This window comes from Aquarana catesbeiana, linkage group LG04, assembly GCF_042186555.1.
Source record: "Aquarana catesbeiana isolate 2022-GZ linkage group LG04, ASM4218655v1, whole genome shotgun sequence".
Classification (NCBI taxonomy): Eukaryota; Metazoa; Chordata; class Amphibia; order Anura; family Ranidae; genus Aquarana; species Aquarana catesbeiana.
Genome location: NC_133327.1, coordinates 391,828,843 through 391,850,839, shown reverse-complemented (window position 1 = coordinate 391,850,839; position 21,997 = coordinate 391,828,843). Strand labels below are relative to the sequence as shown.

The window sequence follows — 21,997 nt, the reverse complement described above, 5'->3', positions numbered from 1 at the left end:
TCTGCGGACCATGGCTTTTTCTGTAGAATGCGACTAAGCAAATGCCAGTAAAGACTTACTAGAACTTTATTTTGGGTTAATCAGAGGAATTTTAATGATAGCAGGTGTGTACTGACTCCTATTTAACATGAGTTTAAATGTGATTGCTTTATTCTGAACACAGCTACATCCCCAGTTATAAGAGGGTGTGCACACTTATGCAACCACATTATTTTATTTTTACTTCTCTTTTCTTTGTAAAGTTTATAGGTCACATTAAAGGTAGAAAAAGTTCTGAAATGATTTATCTTTGTCTAATTTTTTAACATCACAGAAACCTGACATTTAAACAGGGGTGTGTAGACTTTTTATTTTGTTTACAAAAGTTTTATTTGGAAGTTTGGATAAACAGACATTAGGTATAAAATAACATCAAAATATTGCATTAAAGTGATTGGTTGTATACAATGAAGGATGATATTTAACATCGTATAACAGATGAGGTTATATATAATGAACGAATGTTAATATATATAAATAAAGAAAAAAAAAAAGTAAGATATAACATAGCATTCTCACAGGGTAATGAGAGGAGATGATAATATTATGTTAAAGACAGTTAGGTTGGGTTCCAATAGGCCCATTTCTTTTTGTGAATATGGATAGTATCATTAAGGGTGTGATAAATCCACTCAGATAGTCTAAGGAGTTCCATTCTATTTATTACTTGTTGCCATGACAAATTAGTGGATTTCCAATTATAGGCCGTCATCCAGTGTATGGAACTGCACAGGGAGTGGAACAGTCTCAGACAGGGGGTAGGTATGTCTGGTATATTAGCATACAGCAAGCATATCTGAGGGGAAAGGGTGATTTTTTTTCTTCAGGATTGTTCTATTAAATCAGATGCTTTGTGCCATATACTGTTTATATGGCTGCAGCTCCAAAAAATGTGTAAGAGGGTACCGGAATCCGAGCATCCCCTAAAACAATTGGGGGAGATGGATGGGTAGAAAGTGTGAAGTTTTGAGGGGGTAAGGTACCATCTAGAAAAATTTTTTATTGGAGTTTCTCTAAAGGTGATAGCTCTATTACATTTGCGTAAATTTTCTGACATGGAGTGCCAATCCTCAACATTAATCGAGACATCCATATCCTCTTCCCATTTGAGCATTTGAGTAGATTTATCTGGTACTCCAACACAATTAATATAATTATACAACTTGGAGATAAGGCCTCTGTCTCTAGAGGATAAAATACATATATGTTCAAAGGTTGTGTATGAAGGGTGTGTTTTTAGTGCAAAATATTTAGCATAGAAGGATTTGATTTGCTGGTATCTTGGGAATTCATCAGCAGGTAAATTGTGTGTGGCTTGAAGTTCGGGGAATGAGATAAATTCCCATTTTTGCTGAAGAGATCTCAGTGTAATTAAATTTTTGTCAATCCAGGTAGAGAAAGATTGGCTGTTATTATAGGCACATATGAATCTAGGATCACCTAAAAAGGAGGCTAAAGGTGGTGTGTCTGAGGAGAGTTTGTAAATGTCTTTATATTTAGTCCATAACTGATAAAATTGAGCTATTATAGTGTTTTGTTTCATAAGTCTACTATATGAGATAGAGTTGGACCATAGAATTCCCTGTAAATGGAATGGGAGGATTGAGATGGATTCAAACAACTTCCATGGGGTGTTTATTGAGGGAGTGAACCATTGGGTAAGTTGTGTAAGTCTTGAGGCTAGATAATAAAGCCACAAATTTGGAAGGCCTAAGCCACCCATAGTATGTGGTCTATGCATTAATGCATAACTGCATCTTGGTTTTTTATCTGCCCATATGAATTTGTTGATTTCTCTTTGAAGGGAAGTCAGTTTAGATTTGGGAACATTGATAGGTAGGGCACGAAAATAGTACAGAAGTTTAGGAAGAATCGTCATCTTGATAGCACATATTCTACCAAGGAAGGAGATATGAAAGGAAGACCATGATTTTAGGAGGGATGTGATGTGTGAAAACAATGGGATATAATTAGACTTATACAAAAGGTTGTGAGATGAGGAAATTGTGACACCTAGGTATTTGAATGAGCTGGAACACCAATCAAATGGAAAATTTTTTAATAATAGGGATTGGAGATTTTGGGAATAATTAATTGGTAAGGCAGAACATTTATTGGAATTGATTTTGAGGCCTGAGATGGATTGGAAAGATTTAAGTTCTTTTAGGAGGGATGGAATAGAAGTGAGGGGGTCTGTGAGGAATAGAAGAGCATCATCTGCGTATAGGCTGAGTTTGAATTCTCTATCACCCTTAGTGTAGCCTTTTATATCAATGCTATTCCTAATCTTGTGGGCTAAAGGTTCAATTGCCAAAGCGAACAATAGAGGTGAAAGGGGGCATCCCTGTCTGGTGCCTCTACTGAGGGGGAAAAAATCAGAGTTATGTCCTGGGAGTCTAATTCTAGTTTGAGGGTTGTGGTAGAGTGCATTAAAACCTTGTAAGAATTTTTCTGAAATTCCGTATTTGGGTAATAGATAATTTAGATATGACCAGCTAACGCTGTCAGAAGCCTTATGAATATCTAGACTGAGAAGGCATAATTTGTGGGAGGTTAGGTTGGCATCTTGGATAATATTGGTAACTAGTCTAGTATTATCGACTATCTGTCGGCCGGGGATAAAACCTGTTTGGTCTATATGTACTAGATTAGTAATGACTGCTGCTAGTCTGTCTGAGAGCAATCTACCAAAAATTTTAAGGTCATTGTTAAGGACTGATATAGGTCGGTAGTTTTGGGGTAGAGAATGGTCCTTAAGTGGTTTGGGAATAAGGGAAAGGTTTGCTAGAAGCATTTCATCTGGGAAATGATTACCATTGAGAATATGGTTAAAGAGTTTGGATAGATATGGGGTTAGGAGGGAGGAATATTTTTTATAGTATGAAGATGAGAAGCCATCTGGGCCAGGGGCAGTAGATGTTTTAAGAGATTTAATAATTTTGCTTATTTCTGCTTCTGTGCATGGTGCGTTAAGGGATTCTATTTGAGGAGCATTAAGAGTAGGTAGTTGAATGTTGTCTAGCCATGATTTAGAATGTTGGTCAAGAGATGGTTGTGGGCTACAAAGTAAGTCTTTATAGAAGGAGGAAAAGATTTCCAGCACCCCTTGCGGATGAGTGATCATATTTCCAGAATGATCTCTAAGCTTATATGTATGAGGGGGTTTATGATCATGGTTGAGTTTTTTTGGCGAACATGGCAGAAGGGGAGTTACTGTGTAGTAAGAATTTAGCTTTTGAGGATTTTTCTGTGTTTGCTGATAATATTTGATCTAGAGCTTTGCGTTTATCTTGAATTTGTTTTGTGATTTCTTGGGTGGAGTTTTGTTGTAACTTATTGTAGAGAAGGTTTAGATCTCTGGTAAGATTTTTTATGTTTGTGAGTTTTTCTCTGTTTCTTTTGGCAGCTATGCTGATTAGATGGCCGCGTAGAACTGCTTTATGTGCTGTCCAGAGAGTTGTGGGGGAGATATCATCAATAGCGTTTTCAGTGAAATAGTTTTCAATGTGTGAAGAGATAGTTTGTGTTATTAAAGGGTCAGTTAGAATAGAATAGTTTAGTCGCCAATTGTAGGGGGAAGGAGAGAGACCTATGTGAGATGTTTCAAAGTAGGTAATATCATGGTCAGACCAGGGGCAGGGATGGATTAGGGCATTGGAAGAATTAGCCAATAATATGGGTGTACAAAAGATATAATCCAGTCTAGCATAGATGTCGTGGGGATAAGAATAGTGTGTATAGGCTCTAAGCCCTACATTGTGGGATCTCCATGAGTCTATAAGTTGAAAATTATTTAAATAACGGTTTATAGACTTGGAGAATGCTTTAGAAGAGGGGGAAGTTTTACTTCTGTTTAGGGTTGGGTGTGCAGTTAGGTTAAAATCGCCCCCTAGGATTATATGAGGTGAGCTGTATTGGTCAAGCTTATCAAAGAAATTTGTGAAAAAGGTAGATTGAGATTCGTTTGGAGCATAGACTGAAGCTAATGTTATTGCTTTATTATCAACAAGACCTTTGATGATGATATATCTACTATCAACATCTTTATATATGTTTTGTTTGTCTAGGATAATGGTGTTGCGTATAAATATGGCTACACCTCGAGTTTTATTGTGGAAGGTGGTGTAATAAAACTGATTGTATGTCTTGTCAAAATAATTGGGGTGGTTATTGGATGAAAAGTGGGTTTCCTGCATGAGGATAATATCTACTCCCAATCTTTTATAGTGTTGGAAGGCTTTTTTACGTTTGTGGGGTGAGTTAAAGCCCTGGACGTTATGTGATATTACTCTAAGTACCATTATATGTGAGTGGGGTAATAAGCTTATGAATAGAATCCAACTTGAGAGTGAGATGTGCTATATACCAAAATATTTTTGGTGTGTGTTTGGTATGTGAAATATTAATGTTTCTTGAATAGAGGGGAGAGAAGTAATGTGAGAATACAAGGAATATTATGTATAGTAAAACATACCATGAGAGTGATGTGTCATAATAAGAGCATTTATACCAACATTCAGATATTTGTGGTCATAAGATGTCATGAAAACTTCAATTTTTTAACAAAAATATGTTTTTTGCCTTAAGGGCAATACAATTGTGAAAGAACAAAATATAAAATAGAACAAAGGGACAAGAAACATCCTGTCACTAATAAATGAATTAACTTCGAGAGGACAATACAGTCCTAGTCCTGCGAGTGCCACCAGGCGCAACAACAAAAATCAGTGGCGTCGCAACTGATAACACAAGCAGGATGGGGGACAATCCAGCGGCGGCGGATGTCACAGGCCTTAATACTGAGATAATTTAAAGTTTTAAATACAAAACCATATAAAGTAACCAGGGGGGGAAATGAAAATTGCAAAGAATGGGGGGGGAGGGGAAGGGGGGGAGGGGAAGGGGGAGGGAGGGAGAGGAGGGGGGAAGGGGTAAGGTACCAGATGGGAAGCAATGTTGTCACCTCCCGTCTCAATGATGTGTATGAGAGATATCAAATAACTTATAACTCTAAACGAGGGAGGAGGTTTAAAGTGAAAGTCTGTTTAGACAAACAAAATGAAAAAATAAAGAAAATCCCTCTCTCTTCTTCCCTTTTCCTCTTCATTCCTTTATCCCAAATTCTGAGGGGGATATGTGTTGCTGGGGACTTCTCGACATCGTCCGGGAGGAAAAGAAATAAAAAATTTTCCTGTGGGAAGAGGAAGGGTCTTGGGATTCCGATTCAAGAGGAAGAGTAATTCAAGATGCCAATTGGACAAGGACAAACTTGGTGGCAGTCAATTGGATCATGTCGCGTGAGCGTAAAAATCCATCCTCAAAATGGGAGAAAAAAAAAAAAAAATTAAAGAAAAAATAAGTCACTTCCCCCTGTCAACACTACGAGAGGGCAAAAAAAAAAAAAAAAATTTTTTCTTTTCCCTTTTCCTCCCTATACAACAGAAAGTTGTAAATGTGTTGTATGTGGTCATGAGGGGTCCTCTTGAAATGGTTGACGCCATCTTCTTTGGTTGTTTGGGATTCGTCTGGAGGAAGGAGTGGACCAGATCGGGGAAGGTCTAGGAGATGATGGGAATCTGTTGGGTGGTTCTGGGTCTAGAAGGCCCAACTTTACAAGCAGTTCCTTGCCTTCAATAATATTGTAGACTGTGTATGTGGATCCGTTGTATGGGATAGTGAACTTGAATGGAAAGCCCCATCTATATTTTATTCTTGCTGCTTGTAAGATGCTAGTGACATCTTTCATCCTGCGTCTTCTATCTAGTGTAGCAGGGGAGATATCTGGGTATATCTGCAGCTTTTTACCATCAAGAGAAATATCAGGAGAGTTTCTTGCAGCACGCATGATGTCCTCTTTAACCAGGAAGTCCTTCATGCACATGATAACATCTCTGGGTGGCTTGTCAGGGGTGGGTTTGGGGCGTAGAGCCCTGTGGATCCTATCACAGACAAATGCTGATAAAGGTTTATCTGGTAGAAGGTTATGAAATATTTTAGAAACTGTAGGCATAAGATCAGTGACTGATTCTGGAACGCCGCGTAATCTGATGTTATGGCGCCTATTTCGGTTATCAAGATCTTCAACTTGGGCTTGCATAAATGCAAAGATGTCCGCTAATGTTTCATAATCCTTCCTTAGATCATTATGGGCCAACGACAGTTCATCATGTTTTGTTTCTAGTATATCAGTACGAGTGCCAATACTAGCAATCTCTTGTGACAGGGCTGTAGTGGATTTATGGACCTCACTTTCAATCTTGTTCACTAATTTCTCAAAAATGGTAGTCAAACTAGCATCTAAGTCAGCTTTGGAGAGGGGAGATGTGTACTCACTGATCCCAGCGTTAGATGAGAGACTGGATGGGATGGATGCAGATTTCCTTGAGGCCGCCTGTGAGCTGGCGCCGGCGCCATCTTGGGACATTCTCCTGTGCTTTCTGTCTGCAGCGTCCAGCAGAAAGTTAGTTAAGTGGTGTTTGGAGCGATTAAAATGTCCCGATTCTCTTCCAGGCATGGACCGCTGTGTACTCTAGCAGATGGTGTCACTTTCGCCTAGGTATGAGCGATGTAGCCCTGGTGTTTTAGGCCTGTGATAACCGGGACCGACGGAGCTGTGATCACCCACGTCCGTTCCGCATCGCGCCGCGCATGCGCCCCCGTGTAGACTTTTTATATCTACTGTATATGCTAATACAATTTTTAAAGTGATTCTAAAGGCTCAAGGATTTTTACCTGAATTCTATACATTAAGGGAAAAACTTTCTGGGTGCAGCTCCCTCCAGCCCCCTCCCCGTATACTTACCTGAGCCCCATCTCAATCCAGCAATGTGCATGAGAGCAGCGGCTCTACCAGGTCTCTCCCTTCTCACTGGCTCACACAGCAGCGGGGGCCATTGGCTCCTGCTACTGTCAACCACAGCCAGTGAGCCAATGAGAAGAGAGCATGGGGCGGGCTGAGCCACGCTCTGTGTGTGAATGGACACACAGAGTACGGCTCAAGAGCGAGTCTGCGTGAGTGCCCGCATAGCAATAGGCTTGCTGTTAGGTGCACTCAGCGGAGGGAGGAGCCAGGACATCAAGAAGAAGAGGATTAGGGCTGCTCATGTTGTTGAAAAAAAAAATGTTTTCCTTTAGAATTACTTTAGATGAAAACAAAACCTTGCAATTTCCATTACATACTTTATTTTAGACCCAGTGAAATTAGCTGTCCAGTGCTGGCAGATCATAATTGGTGCAAGGAGGCAGCAAGGTGTGTAGCTTTAGGTTTCTAAAAACATCACAGCACATTGCCTTGGTACTCCTCCAAGGAGCCTTCCCCCAAGGCTGCCTTGGTACTCCTCCAAGGAGCCTTCAACCCTTCTTGGTAAGAGTTATGCAATTATTAAAATGTCTTCATGTGTGAATTTCAGTCTGAAGCAGTGGGCATTTCTAGGCAGAATGCTATAGTAATGGCCACTACATATGATGATAACTGAAATGCAATGAATGAAAGGGACAGGCCAGGACATTAGGGTTTGGGAGGAACAGGCTAGACACTACTGGATGTCCTCCAGCCAAGAAAGTAGATGGGCGCTTTCTTGCTGCAGCTTCTAATGCACACAGGAGCTCACAGTGTGCAGTGAAATAAAAGTAAGCAATTTGAGTACAGGGGAGTAGCCTGTATAACCGTGTAAGACTAAAGTTAAGGCTGGAGTTCAGCATTAACCTTCTTTAGTAACATTCGCCTTGCAAGGTCAATAGACTTTACTCCATTAGAAAATCAGCCACCATGTATGCCATCACATATGGCATTTGTTTTATGTTTGTTACAGTATAGTTTATTGTCTATAACCAAATTGTACTTTTACTACATTACTACTACCTTGCTGGAGTTTATCGCAGTGTATAAAGCCACTTATTTACTGAGTAATAAATGACAATGTTTTAAAAGCATGCTTTAATGTCTCACTACAAGTGTTTGCTGTTATGGGGACACAGTAAATAACAATTTTATGGCCATTTAAAGTCTCTTAAGTAGCTGCATTACACGATGATGTATCCATTATAATATTATTTCACTTACAAAAGCAGTTTTTATTTAGTACGTGGTCAGTTTTTCAATGCTAGACTACGAATAATAATATTAATGCAGAAATATGAAAAGTCAGGACTAACAAAGCTGTTCAGTCTGAAACAATACACCATATCAAATGTTCTTGTTATTTTTTAGGAGACAAGATGCTATTTTAATTAGGATAGCTTTAATATATTTTGGGATTGTGCCTAAGCTCCTGGTGTTGCCATGACAGCTTTCAGACAGGCTAGGAACAGAGCTTAAACAAGAATCAACATGGTTTAAGGATTTCTTCTAAACAATATTTGTATCTAAATTGGATACCTTAAATAAACCACATTTTAATTTTTGCATGCTTTGATTCTGTAAATAAAATGTAATGTGCTGCTGGGAAAGGGCCATTTTAAGTGAACTTGTTGCTTTGGCCTGCACACATTTTAGTTTTGGATAACATGGAGAAGGATTTGAACATCTGTTAATTAGAAATGTTCCCTCTTAATGTCCTAGTGACCACCAGTCTTTAGTAGAGAAAGTAAAGGTTTCTTTTCCAGATGGAGATGCAATTAAAAATGTAAAAACAAATGAGAGGGGTTTTATCAACAAATGTGTCCTAGTTAAAAGGATTTTCCTTGCCTTTCTGTTCTAGTAGCTATATGTCACCAGGACAAGGAAATAGTGGAAGTCCTCTAAAAGGGATTCTGTCTTGAAAGAAGTATAGGGACTGCCATTGCAGGCCTTGTTTTAAAAATGGTAGTTGCTTAGCTGTGTTTGGCATTGGTATGTTTCAGTCACAGACCCTGAACAAGCATATAGTAAAAAAAGTGTTAGAACTACTTATCTCCATACTTATTCTAGGTCAACTACACATCAATGACGAAGCATCTTATTGACCAACCACGGATGAAAAGAAAATGTGATACTGTACCCATATCTTTATTGTTAACTATGTTGCAGAGCTTTTGGTAAAGATCAGTAATGGGAGTAAAGGAAAAGTGTTACTTTTCTTGTATGGTGGTGATGCTTACACTTTCTGGCAGGATTACATATGTGATCCAAGATTATACCGGGTAGTTACAGTTCCTTCAAATTAAATGGGTGTTCTATTGGTCCACAAAATAAAGGAAACCCCTGTATCGATCCCTTGATTTCATCTAATGTAGGTATCTGTTCCTTTAAAAAAAAATAATCAGCTGCAGCACTGATGCAGCTTTTTCCTGTGTGGTAGAGCACCAACCTTTTCAGGACAGCTGGATTCTGAGCTTTGCATGAGTTGCACCAAAGTTGGCAGATCATTCCAAGTGCAGCAGAAGCATCAGACCTGCTTTTGCAAACAACTTCTTGGCTAGGACTTCAAACATTGACAACAACACTGTTCCACTACCTGAAACAACTGCAATGAGTCTCAAAACATTACAATTCAATCTGGAAAATATATTTTAAGCTCATCTCCAACTAAACCATTTTAAAGTTGTTTTAGGATATAACCAGCAAACACAAGAGCCTCTGACAGTTTTGCACTGCAAACTTGTAAAATTATAAAACTTGTAAAGTCACATATACTCCATTTTTCCCTTTTGGAAGGTCACTGTTTGCCTTGGGGAAGGGACTCTGTATAATCCAAGCATGCCAGCAACATAAAGTTCAAATCTGGGAATTGTTTAATGATGCCTAAGGAAGTGTGAAATAAAGTAGTAGCTCTGGCTGCAATACTCACCTTCTCTCTGTCACTGTCCTCTGCGGTAATTTCTCTTCACCATGTTCTCAGTCTTCCACATGGAATGATGCTAAGCATTATTCAATCCACTGATGTGAGTGCAGGTCCCCATTTGCTGACACCCTCAGGTGAACATCATCACAGCACCTTGCACACACAGTACAATGCACAGTAGAGGACATCCCAGCATCGGAGAAGAGGACCCCTTTGTTTCATGTGACGAACTTTAACACATTTGAAAATAGTAGGTTTAAAAGAAAAACATCCTTGTCACACCCTCACACCCAGGGCTTCACTGGAACAGGAATTGAGGGGAAATCTTCATAGTGGAGATGCAGAAAAAGACAGGGATTTTACCTTTACCTAGTTAGTTTCTGAGGATTCAAACTGTGCAGCATTCATTCTGAAGTTTGATAAAGGCCTTACACGGTGCAAATTTATTTCCTGCAAGCCGACCCCTCCTTCCCTGGAGAAGACAGTGATTATCGCTAGTGGCTATTGCAGCCGCTAGTGATAATCGCAAGAGAATCTGGTACGCTGGTTGTACCCAAATTGATCAGTCGATCAACTTGGTACATTCAGCCTGCCCAATAACGATTCCAACCATGTATGGCTGGCCTAACTCCTTGGTGAGTCACTGACCTGGAAGAAGCATGCAGCAAGAACATTTCATATGAGCATACTTGTTTTAGATACATGTAGTACTGACACAAGGATAAACAAAGACAGCAACAATGTCAATATATCTGTTCCTTGAAAGGCTTTAGACATAATTCTAAGTCACTAGTATAGTTGAATTGTATTGCTTTGTGGGAAAAAAAATGAATGAGTAAATGACCTCATAAACCACCCACTATTAAATAAAAGTAAAAAAAAAAAACGAATAAATTGATGCATTTATATTTTAATCACAAATTGAAAACAAGTGTTCAAGCACACCATACACATCTTAGTTTGATAAGATGATATAATAAAAATTTCCATCTTATTCAACTAATAATACTCTGTTTGCTCTCATCAGAAATCCCAAACGCATATGACTTAAAAGCACGACACATGTTGTAATCTTTGAACAATCAGATTACTACATCAAACAAAACATCGTATCGTGTTGTGCGTTGGCCTTTTTAAGGTTTAAGCAGATTGTGATGTGTGTGATGTGGTTATCAAGTTCTACAAAGCGTTCTTTATGGCTGTCAGTGAGATTGTAAAATCTGCAGTCAGGCAGGAGCAGTCTGTGATGCCCCTGCAACCCCCTTCTGGGAATGATGGAACAAGATGTGATGAGTTAGGATCAGTGGAAATGTTGCTTTATAATATACAATATCAAAAACAAAAAAAATCTTTTCATCGCACAGAGGATCTGTATTCAGTGTACAAAACAATATCTGATGCTGCTGCTGTTGTTTTTAATTAGAATCTGAAGTTTACAATTAGTTGCTTAAAAGAGTGGCAGATACTTTGACTGGATCATCGTGGACATGAATAACTGTATATCTGCACTTTGTCACCTGCTCGCTTGTATACTTCCTTTGGGAGGTTTACATGCGTTTTATCATAAAAAAAAAGTCATAATTGGAAATAATGTCAGTAACCAATTCAATTATTGTCCTTATTTGTTTACATCAATGTTATCTACATCTTCAAAGCTTTCTTCATGTTAATATTTCACTATTTCTTCTTATGTTTCATCTAATTAAAGCCAAACTCTGTAAAATCTGAAAATCTTCTCTTGCAGCCGGGCTGCTCCCACATTAATTGTTTGTTTAGTCTGGGGAGAGCAAAACCATTTTTTACCTGATTCTACCCTCCCCTGGCAGATGGTGCTCACCCATGCTTCTGCAGTGGAATGTCCCTTAGTGTCATCACATCCAATGAAGGGCTTCAAACCCTGCTTTGGTCTTGATGACGTCAAGACCTAAGACCAGTGGAGTATAGGGGAGAAGATGCTGCAGGGACTGGTCTAGCAGCATGGAGGAGTAGAGGATTGGGTAGGTAGATCATCTTGCCTATGTCATGTAGACCTATGCAAAGAATTAAACCTTGCAGTGAGAATGTAGGCCAGAGTTGGGCTTTAAAGTGTTATTATAATCAAATATAGGGAAGAAAAGGATTAAAACTCCTGCCAATTTTCTTTTTGCTGGGTGTGTCCCATTGGGGAGGTTTCCCTTCACTTCTTGTCATGGAGATGCAAGAGAAGGCGAGAAGAAATCTTTACACATTCCTTTCTTATTTGTCACTGGAAAGGTTATGCGCATTGGAAGGTTTCCTCTTCCAGTGTTTCCTCAAAATGGTGATTTCTCTCTTTAAATTCAGGTGACAAAAGTTATTTGGACAAATAGAGTGGGGGTATCTCCCTGTAAAGAACACAGACAGCAGTAAAAACTTTTAGGTCTTTTTCTTTATCCCCATTGTGAGAATTTTCATCACTTTCTGTGTCATCTTTGGGACAAAAAGTGAGAAGAAATCTCCTCCCATGACAAGACCTTCTGTTTTTGTTGGCATGTTTTCAAATCACATCTTGTGTGGTCCCCACAACAGGAACACTGGTAGGTATAAAGACCCCACCCAAAGTCTGTAAAAGGCTTTGGCTTGTAATGCAATTAAAAAATGCACTTTAAAACGTTTTTTTTTTTTAATTTTATTTAGTATTTTCTTATGTTTTTTTCAGATCTGTCAGCACTGGCTAAGCCAATGTTTTTGGAATTACCTGGACTGGAGTGAGATATGCCACTACTTTGCTGTGTGTATCCTTCTTGGGGTGGATTATCAGGTATACCTGTGCATAGCAATATTCAGGCACCTACAGCAAGAAATTCTACAACATACACAAACCCAGGACCTGCAGGTCTTCCTGAAAGTAAGTCTATCTAAAACAAATAAATAAAAACCAAGTTTTTTTATAACCTCACGACTATAAATTATATCAATCAAGACTATGTAAATTTGTGTAAATACAAGTAGACTGGCAAAGATAAACATACAATTCATATTATTATGTGTCTGTGCTAGCGCCTGAATACAATGTCACCTGTCATCCCTGAATACAATGCTAACTGAAGGTAAGTCTATGAAGTACATAATCTAGAGCATGTACCCTCTTGCACATCCTATAAATCTGTCACTCCAACCCTGTGGTACAGGCACTTCTTGAAATATACACATTTTCGTTTGGAGGCAGCACAATCTTGTGCAAGCTTCTCAACAGCCTTGAACAAGCATTACATTTTCATATTAAACAAGGTGAAGGGTAGGCAGAGCCTACTCTCTACAAGTGACAAAGACTGTAAAGATGATGGCACCAGCGAAATCTCAACCCTTGGAACTGCTGTGGAGCAGCATTTCCTTCATGACATGTTTACTTTAATCCCTTCCCACCCATCCACTGCATCTAACATACTTCTAAGAGTTTTCGATGAGTGGTCCCACCACTGAAAATATTTTCTCTTTGGCTTCTGATTTGCTACCGTGTCCTGTAGTGTAATAGGGGTTGGCAGGAGGAACCAGAGAAGGAGGGAGACCAGGATTCCAAGACTTTTGGAAGTGTTGGATGCAGACTTCTTTGAGGAAGTGGCTCAGGCAGGTAAGTATTTAAAGAGGAACTGTACTCACCTCGGCTCAAACAATGCAGCATCCCTGAGCTCCCTGCCTGGCTGTCATTGGCCGGGCATGGATGACATCACTCAGATTAGACAGATTAGGCATTGCCAAACCATGTCTCCTCTGCATTAAAACTCTTGCCTGTTCGCCCATCTTTAATTCTCAAGTTCCACTTTAACTGTTTTTTATAGACTGTGACAATTTTTTTTTTTTTTTTTAGCTAGCAGATTAATTTTTTTTTATACAGAGTGTTTTTCTATGCAATCTTTTACCTTTAAGGGATAGAACACCGCGGTGCATTGATTTTAGTTTCATATTAAAATATTTGACTTCATAGATTAGACTCTGCCCCACCTGGGCTGTCCATATACACTGATTTACTCAGGGAACCTCTTGTTTTCATGCTGAAAATAGAGAAAGTTTATAGGGGCAGCCAAAGCACTTCCACTACTTTCAAAATGAGATATCACTCTATAAACATTGATTGGTGGATCCATTTGGGCTATAAAAATATGGGGATTTTAGCAACAGACCCAATCTTCACCTCTCAGAGTGGGCTCTGTTAGAAAACCTTCAGGGACTGGGGTCCCCTTTTATCAGGGGGATTCACAGCCCTGGACCCATAAAAAGCACCCTGCCAGGGATATGGCTGAAAAAACCAAATGCTGGATCCCAGGGTCCAGCTCTCTAAAAAGAGAAGCGTTACAGGTAAAACCTTGTTTCTTAGGACTTGAGGCCCAGGTACCATTCAATTCGGCCTGGAAAAGACACTTTGAATGGATTCAATTGCATGGCTTACCCCAGGAAGTAATATTCCAGGGGAGCTCAGCACAGCACATCTTTTACTCTTGACCAACACCTAAGACACTGGCGAAAAAACTGAGGTACTCCCGGTAATGGGAGGGGTTATATGAGGAATTGAATTTCCTGTTTAGGGTGTGCCAGTGTCCATCACCTGAAGGTGCCATATAACCCATACAGTAATTACTGTGGCTCTATGTCCCGTGATGTACGATAAAGAAATGGGGATTTTAGCAGACTTTACTAGAATTGTACCTGTATAATATACTTGGTGATAACTGACCATAAATGTGAAAATATTCACATGCTTCCTACAAGAACTGCCGCCTTTATTTTAATCAAAACTGCCATTCTTAAGCCTAATACACACGGACCAAATGTCGGCCAGCATTCGGCCTGCGTGTACAGCAGCCGGTCCGGCAGAAGCCGGCCGTTTAGCCAGTTTCTGTCGAAGGCTTATGACTGAAAAAGGTCTGCTGATCAGCTCCTGATCGGCTTTCTCAGCTGATGGTGCTGACCGCAGTGTTCTGGGGGGGGACCTGAGCTGTTAGTTTTTTTTTCATTCAACCCGCTGCACAAGGCTTACAAACCAAGTGTGGTAACAAGCATTTTCACATCCTGTGCATTAACAAATTGGTTTTGCAATGTTTACAGTAAATATTGCAGAACCAATTTACTAAAACTATAGCAAACTACTAAATCAATAATTACATAAATTATGTGTAACTAGGTATACCTAAGAACATTTAAAAGTGATGAGAAGGTTAAAGGCTTTCATGAAGAGTTTTTATGCCTACCTTTCTTAACCTCATTTATAAAAAAATGAAACAAGGAAAATGGTGCCTTAGCTCTTGGGATTCCATCTGTCACTTTTCCAGGGTGGGCCAGAAATAAAAGCTGACACCAAATTACTCACTTTGTGCCACAACAACCTTATTTATTCTTTCTGTAGATTTTTATAAATCAGCCCCACTGTGTGTAGGATGTTCTAGTCTTTTTTTATTTTTGCAGTTTTATTGTCCAGAGGATGTCAAATATATAGATCTATCTATCTATCTATCTATCTATCTATCTATCTATCTATCTATCTATCTATCTATCTATCTATCTATCTATCTATCTATCTATCTATCTATCTATCTATCTATCTATCTATCTATCTATCTATCTATCTATTTGAAAATAGTATTTAAAATAGTAGTGAAATATATATATATTTTATTTCTCTTGACCCCTTTGATTGTCTTTTTTTTGGTTGGATTTAGACTTTAAAGTCAGAGTGCTGTATGCCCATCTTAACCACTTGCTGACCGGCTCACGCCAGTATACGTCGACAAAGTTGCACGGGTGCGCAAAACAATGAACCTGTACGTTGCTGTGTCATCCGTGGCTAGCGGACTTGATGTTCGGCGGTGGCCCTCGATCGTGGCACAGAGAGGCAGAACGGGGAGATGTAAACAAGTCATTTCCCTGTTCTGCCTAGCAACATGACAGGGATCTGCTGCTCCCAGTGATCGGGAGCAGTGATCTCTGTCATGTTCTAGTGAGCCCATCCCCCTACAGTTAGAACATGCAGAGGGAACACAGTTAACCCATTGATCGCCCCTAGTGTTTAGCCCCTTCCCTGCCAGTGACATTTACACAGTAGTCAGTGCATTTTTATAGCACCGATCGCTGTATAAATGCCAATGGTCCCAAAATTGTAAAAAAAAAGTGTCAAACGTGTCCGATCTGTCTGCCGCAATGTCGCAGTCATGATAAAAATCACAGATCGCCGCCATTACTAATAACAAAAAATAATTTTGCCATAAATCTATACCATATAAAAATGCCATAAATCTATACCCTATTTTGTAGATGCAATAACTTTTGCGCAAACCAATCAATATGTGCTTATTGTGATTTTTTTTTCCAAAAATATGTAGAAGAATACATATTGGCCTAAACTGTGGAAGAAATTCGTTTTTTTTATATATTTTTGGGGGGATATTTATTATAGCAAAAAGCTTTTTTTTTTCAAAATTGTCACTCTTTTTTTGTTTGTAGCGCAAAAAATAAAAACCGCAGAGGTGATCAAATACCACCAAAAGAAAGCTCTATTTGTGGGAAAAAAAGTACATCAATTTTGTTGGGGTACAACGTCGCACCACCGCGCAGTTGTCAGTTAAAGCAACGCAGTGGTGTATCGCAAAAAAAGGGCTTGGTCAGGAAGGGGGTAAATCCTTCCGGGGCTGAAGTGGTTAATATAAGGCAGGAGCATAACTATAGGGGGTCCCAGGCTGCAGGGGGCCCGTGCGGTTCCCCTGTCACATTTGTCTACACTTGTGCCAGAGTCGGAGTTGGGGGCGGAGCTGGGAGGCAAAGCTGGCGGTCCTAGGTACAGATGACTGCTTACCTCTTGACTCTACACTCTTGATGAAGTTAGCACCAGGCTTGATAGGAGGACCAGCGGGGCCGCATATATGAAAACCGATCTCCATTCTCCTCCTGGCTCCTGCAGGGCTTTCAGCGGCTGTATGAGCTGGATCGGTTCTTCTATATGCCACCCCACCGGTCCTCCTATCCAGCCTGGTGCTAGCTGCATCCAGAGTGTAGTTTCAAGAGGCAAGCCATACCAAGCCATATCCATACCTAGGACCGCCAGCTCCGCCTCCAACTCTGGCTTCCACTTCTTGCTTCAAGGCTGTTCCTGCCACCGGAACAGTAGGAGAAATGTTCCCTGCCCCAAGGTCACTGTCACAGCAGAGTGTAAAAGAATACACTGCCCAGAGAGTATAGTGTTCCAGGTGTCCTACTGACTGTCACTCTGCTCCCCCCCATACTGCCCCCTCCGGTCATCCTGCCCCTCATACTGCCCTCCACTGACCCCCTCCAGTCAAGCTGCCCGCCCTTACTGCCCTACACTGCCCCCCTCCCATCATGCTGTCCCCCCATACTGCCCCCTCCCATCATCCTTTCCCCCATACTGCCCCCCTCCATCATCCTTTCCCCCCAGTACTGCCCCCCTCCCATCAGTGCTGCCCCCCCATACTGCCCTCCACTGCCCCTTACCTGTTACACTGCCACCCATACTGCCCTCCACTGCTCCCCTCCCATCATGCTGTCCTCCCATACTGCCCTCTGCTGCCCCCCTCTCATCATGCTGTCCCCCCCATACTGCCCCTCTACCATCATGCTGTCCCCCTATACTGCCCTCCATTCCCCCCCTCTGTCAGTACTGCCCTCCACTGCCCCTCTCCTTTCACACTGCCCCCCCATACTCCCCTCCACTGCTCCCCTCCCATCATGCTGTCCCCCATCCTGCTCTCCACTGCCCCCCTCCCATCATGCTGTCCCCCCATACTGCCCTCCACTGGCCCCTCCCATCAGTGCTGCCCCCCATACTGCCCTCCACTGCCCCTCTCCTGCCACACTGCCCCCCATACTGCCCTCCACTTCCCCCCTACCATCATGCTGTCCCCTAAACTGCCCTCCATTGCCCCCCTTTCATCCCACAGCCCCCCGTACTGCCCTCCACTACCCTCTCACTTCACACTTCCCCCAATACAATACTGATCCCTTCCATCATGCTGTCCCCCTCCTGTCACACTGCCCTCTACTGTCCCTGTTCCTTCACACTGCCCCCCCATACTGATCTCCAATGCCCCCCTCCCATCACACTTTCCCCCTCCTCCTGTCACACTGCTCACCCTCGTGTCATACGGCACCCCCTCCTCTCATACAGACCCCCCTCCCGTCACACTGCCCCCCCACTACTGCCTTCCACTGCCTCCCTCCCATCACACTGCCCCCCCCTCCCATCACACTGCTCCCCTCCTGCCGCACTGCCCAGGTATCCTTCTTATATGGGATGGCTGCATTTGTTTTATTTTCATCTGGTGATCTGGTGAGGTAGCAGTTAAAGGGATATGACAAACCATCTCCCACTGATGGGAACTTACAATCATCAGCTTTTATTTATTTAAGTAAAACCTTTATCCCAAAAGGAAAAAAAATCTATTTGCTGTAACTGATCATAAAGTGTTAGGTGGAGTTTGGCTTCAGATTGCCAGTGTATTTAAATCTACTGCTACATTTAACACCCCCCCCCCCCCCCGCTGAAGGTGCCCCCTGTGCTCCTTCATCCAGAGTGACGCACTCTAATACAGGAGGTGTGTTACTGTGTGTGGTGGGTTTTGGTGGGGAAGGGGGAGCTGCAAAATGCACCTTCGCCTGTGTAGACAAAAACCCTTGCACTTGCCTTATATCCAGGTTATTTGTTTCCTGCTGCCCCTGTGTGTTCCCTGGTCCCCCCCCCCAAGCAGCGCTACCGGCATCTCTCCAGCTGGCTGCTGCGGGGGATGCTTTCAGGGCTGAGAGCGGGGGAAGGGGCCGGTAAATAAATAACGGCCCCTTCCTTTTCTGAATGGGCACAGTGATCGATACCGTGAATGAATAAGAAGCTATGTACAGAGCTATTCCTGTCCATTTATTCTGTGCAGCTGAGGCAGCAGAGATGGAACTGGTGGGCTGTGTCCTCACTCTCCTTTCTCTGTCTCAAAGGTGAAACATCAGAGGTCTGTTTAGACCCCTGATATCTCAGCAAAGCAATGGGGCTCCTTAAAATTGTAAAAAAAATAAATAAAATAAAATTATAAAATAAAATGATAAAAAATAATAAAAAATAAAATAAAAATTTTAAATGACTGACGCCATCTACTGCCCTACTGACCGCAACCACTGGTCTATTGAGCATGTCTACCACCCTATTGACCATGTCCACTCCTCTACTGACCATGCCCACTGACCTACTCACCATATCCACTGCTCTACTGATCACATCCACTGCTCTACTGACCATATCCACTGCCCTACTGACCATATCCACTGCTCTTCTGACCATGTCCACTGCTCTTCTGACCACGTTCACTGCCCTACTGACCACATCCACTGCCCTACTGACCAAATCCTTTTTTCTACTGACCACGTCCACTGCCCTACTGACCACGTCCGCTGCCCTACTGACCACGTCCGCTGCCCTACTGTCCACGTCCGCTGCCCTACTGACCACATCCACTACCCTACTGACCACATCCACTACCCTACCTACCATGTCCACTGCTATACTGACACTGTTCACTGCTCTGTTGACTGATACCATTCACAGTCCACACTGACACCACTGGCGGAACTACCAGGGTGCAAATATTGCACTTGTGACTAGGCCCTGGCCTTCTGCCACCATGGCGGGGCCCAAGACTGCAGGAAGGGGGTCCGCTGCACAACGTGAAGGGGATCCACTGCAGGACTGTAAAGGGTCATGGGATCAGTGGAAAGGGCTCTGGGCTTGGAGGGAAGGCAAAGGCCGGAGGTCGGGGGCCCTTCATGATTTCTTGCACCAGAAAACCTAAAGAAAGAAAACCTTTCCATTTCCCAAGCATTGAACATAGTGGTATTTTTGTAATCCTTTGCATTAGCTGCTTCAAATGCATTCCTTATTTACCCTAAAACATGCAACCTAACCAGACAAAACATCTTTGTTACTAAAATGAAAATGTTGACTGTTAGTCAAAAGGCCATCTCTATTTACTCCTCCTGACTACTCACGTATGCTGAAAGTGCTAGCAAATGAACATCACAGGGAAGGGCAGCTGTGTTTTTTTTTAAAGGGACAGGCTATGGGTGACACCCTGCTTTCAACTCGTTAATGCTAAGCAAGAGGGATGGTAGTAGCGCCAAATGGGAGAATATTCTTAGGAGATCCTCTGGAGAAGTGCTTACACCCGTGAGCTGAACAGTTTTTATTTGGCAGAAAAATGGCATAAAATACATTTGAAATTACACCTGCTATGTACACTTTGCAAGTCTACATAAATACTTTTTCTGAAATTTCAAAATATACGGCAAGCTAATAACAAATCTACCTTTTATGATGAAAAAGCAGTCATTGAGCTCCAATCCAGTGATTGTGCTTAGGCATGAGAGGAACATCTTGGGAGAGTGATGTTAATATGCCACGGGTGGAATGAAGCTTTCCCTAAAGTAATCACTAAATAGGATTATTGTACAGTTGCATCTTTTTGTTAGATCACAAGATGAGAGAACGTAGGGGAGCTAATCTGTGTGGGACAGCATGTGTACACCCTGCCAAAAAAATAAATACTACAAGCTCAAACCCATTAGAGCAAACTATAACATAGCTGTTTGTGCTACACTTATACATTATTTAGCACATATGTAATAAATATAATACCATATATGAGCAGTGGCGGACCATCCTCCAGGCAGCAAAAAAAAAAAAAAATTTTTTTATTACTGGCCCTTAAAAAAAAAGGTCCTTAAGGGTCCTTTCACACTGGGGCGGTTTGCAGGCGCTATTGCGCTAATAATAGCGCCTGCAAACCAACCCGAAAGTGCCGCTGCTTTCATTCCAGTGTGAAAGCCCCGAGGGGCGCTGGCAGGATGGTAAGAAAAGTCCTGCTAGCAGCATCTTCGGAGCGGTGAAGGAGCGGAGTGTATACCGCTTCTTCACCGCTCCTGCCCATTGAAATCAATGGGACGGCGCGGCTATACCGCCTGCAAAGGCCTCTGCAGAGGCGTTTTGCGGTGGTTTTTAAAACCGCCCTGCTAGCTGCCGCATACCGACGGTAAAGCGCCGCTTACAATAGCAGCGCTTTACCACCGCCACCGCCGCCCGCCCCAGTGTGAAAGGGCCCTAAGTGCACAGTGTTCGGATGCCGGACACAGTGCGACGCCAGACACAGTGCACTTATGGGAAGCGCCACGTCTATGCAATCACGAGATAGCAGACATGGCGCTGCATTTGCGGGCGTTTAGTTGCCTTTCTGAAGCGCCGAGTAGCTTCCGCCCGGCCATAGTAATAGATACTACAGGCGCCGGGCGGAAGCTACTCGGCGCTTCAGATTTGATTGACATCTGCCCTGAGTTAGATGTCACTTCCTGTTTCTATCTCTCATTGTGCCCGAGAGAGGAAACAGGAAGAATGCTGCTGCCAGTGTGAAGGAGACACCACAGGAGACCCAAGGTAAGTACCGCTGTGCGGAGAAGGGTGGGTTTGAAGTGACAGAGGCTACATTTGGGGGGGATAGAGGCTGCATTTGGGGGGGACAGAGGCTGCATTTTGGGGGGTAGAGGCTGTATTTTGGGGGGGACAGAGGCTGCATTGGGGGGGCAGAGGCAGCATTTTGGGGGGATAGAGGCTGTATTTGGGGGGGACAGAGGCTGCATTTGGGGGGGACAGAGGCTGCATTGGGGGGAAACAGAGGCTGCATTTGGGGGCAGAGGCTGTATTTGGGGGGGCAGAGGCTGTATTTGGGGGGTACAGAGGCTGTATTTGGGGGGGCAGAAGCTGCATTTGGGGGGGGACAGAGGCTTAATTTGGGGGGGGACAAGCATGCTGCATTTAATGGGACACAGGCATGATGCATTTGGGAGGGGCAGAGGCTGCATTTGGGGGGCAGAGGCTGCATTTGGGGGGGACAGAGGCTGCATTGGGGGGGGCAGAGGCTACATTTGGGGGAACAGAGGCTGCATTTAATGGGACACAGGCATGCTGCATGTAATGGGGGACAGAGGCTGCATTTGGGGGGGGACACAGGCTGCATTTGGGGGGGGACAGAGGCTGCTTTTGGGGGAACAGAGGCTGCATTTAATGAGACACAGGCATGCTGCATTTAATGGGACACAGGCATGCTGCATTTAATGGGACACAGGCATGCTGCATTTGGGGGGGGCAGAGGCTGCATTTGTGGGGGACAGAGGCTGCATTTGGGGGGGACAGAGGCTGCATT

The 21,997-nt window shown here is 42.5% G+C and overlaps 1 protein-coding gene across 2 annotated transcripts in view; it reads left to right on the top strand.

Annotated features, from left to right (window-relative positions):
- Window positions 1-21,997, top strand: part of TBC1D32 (TBC1 domain family member 32) — a 503,914-nt gene that overhangs the window by 464,906 nt on the left and 17,011 nt on the right. For both annotated transcript variants that reach the window (XM_073627171.1, XM_073627170.1), the window contains exon 33: window positions 12,478-12,666. In XM_073627171.1, the coding sequence (XP_073483272.1) occupies window positions 12,478-12,666 (189 nt within the window). The remainder of the gene's footprint in view (window positions 1-12,477; window positions 12,667-21,997) is intronic.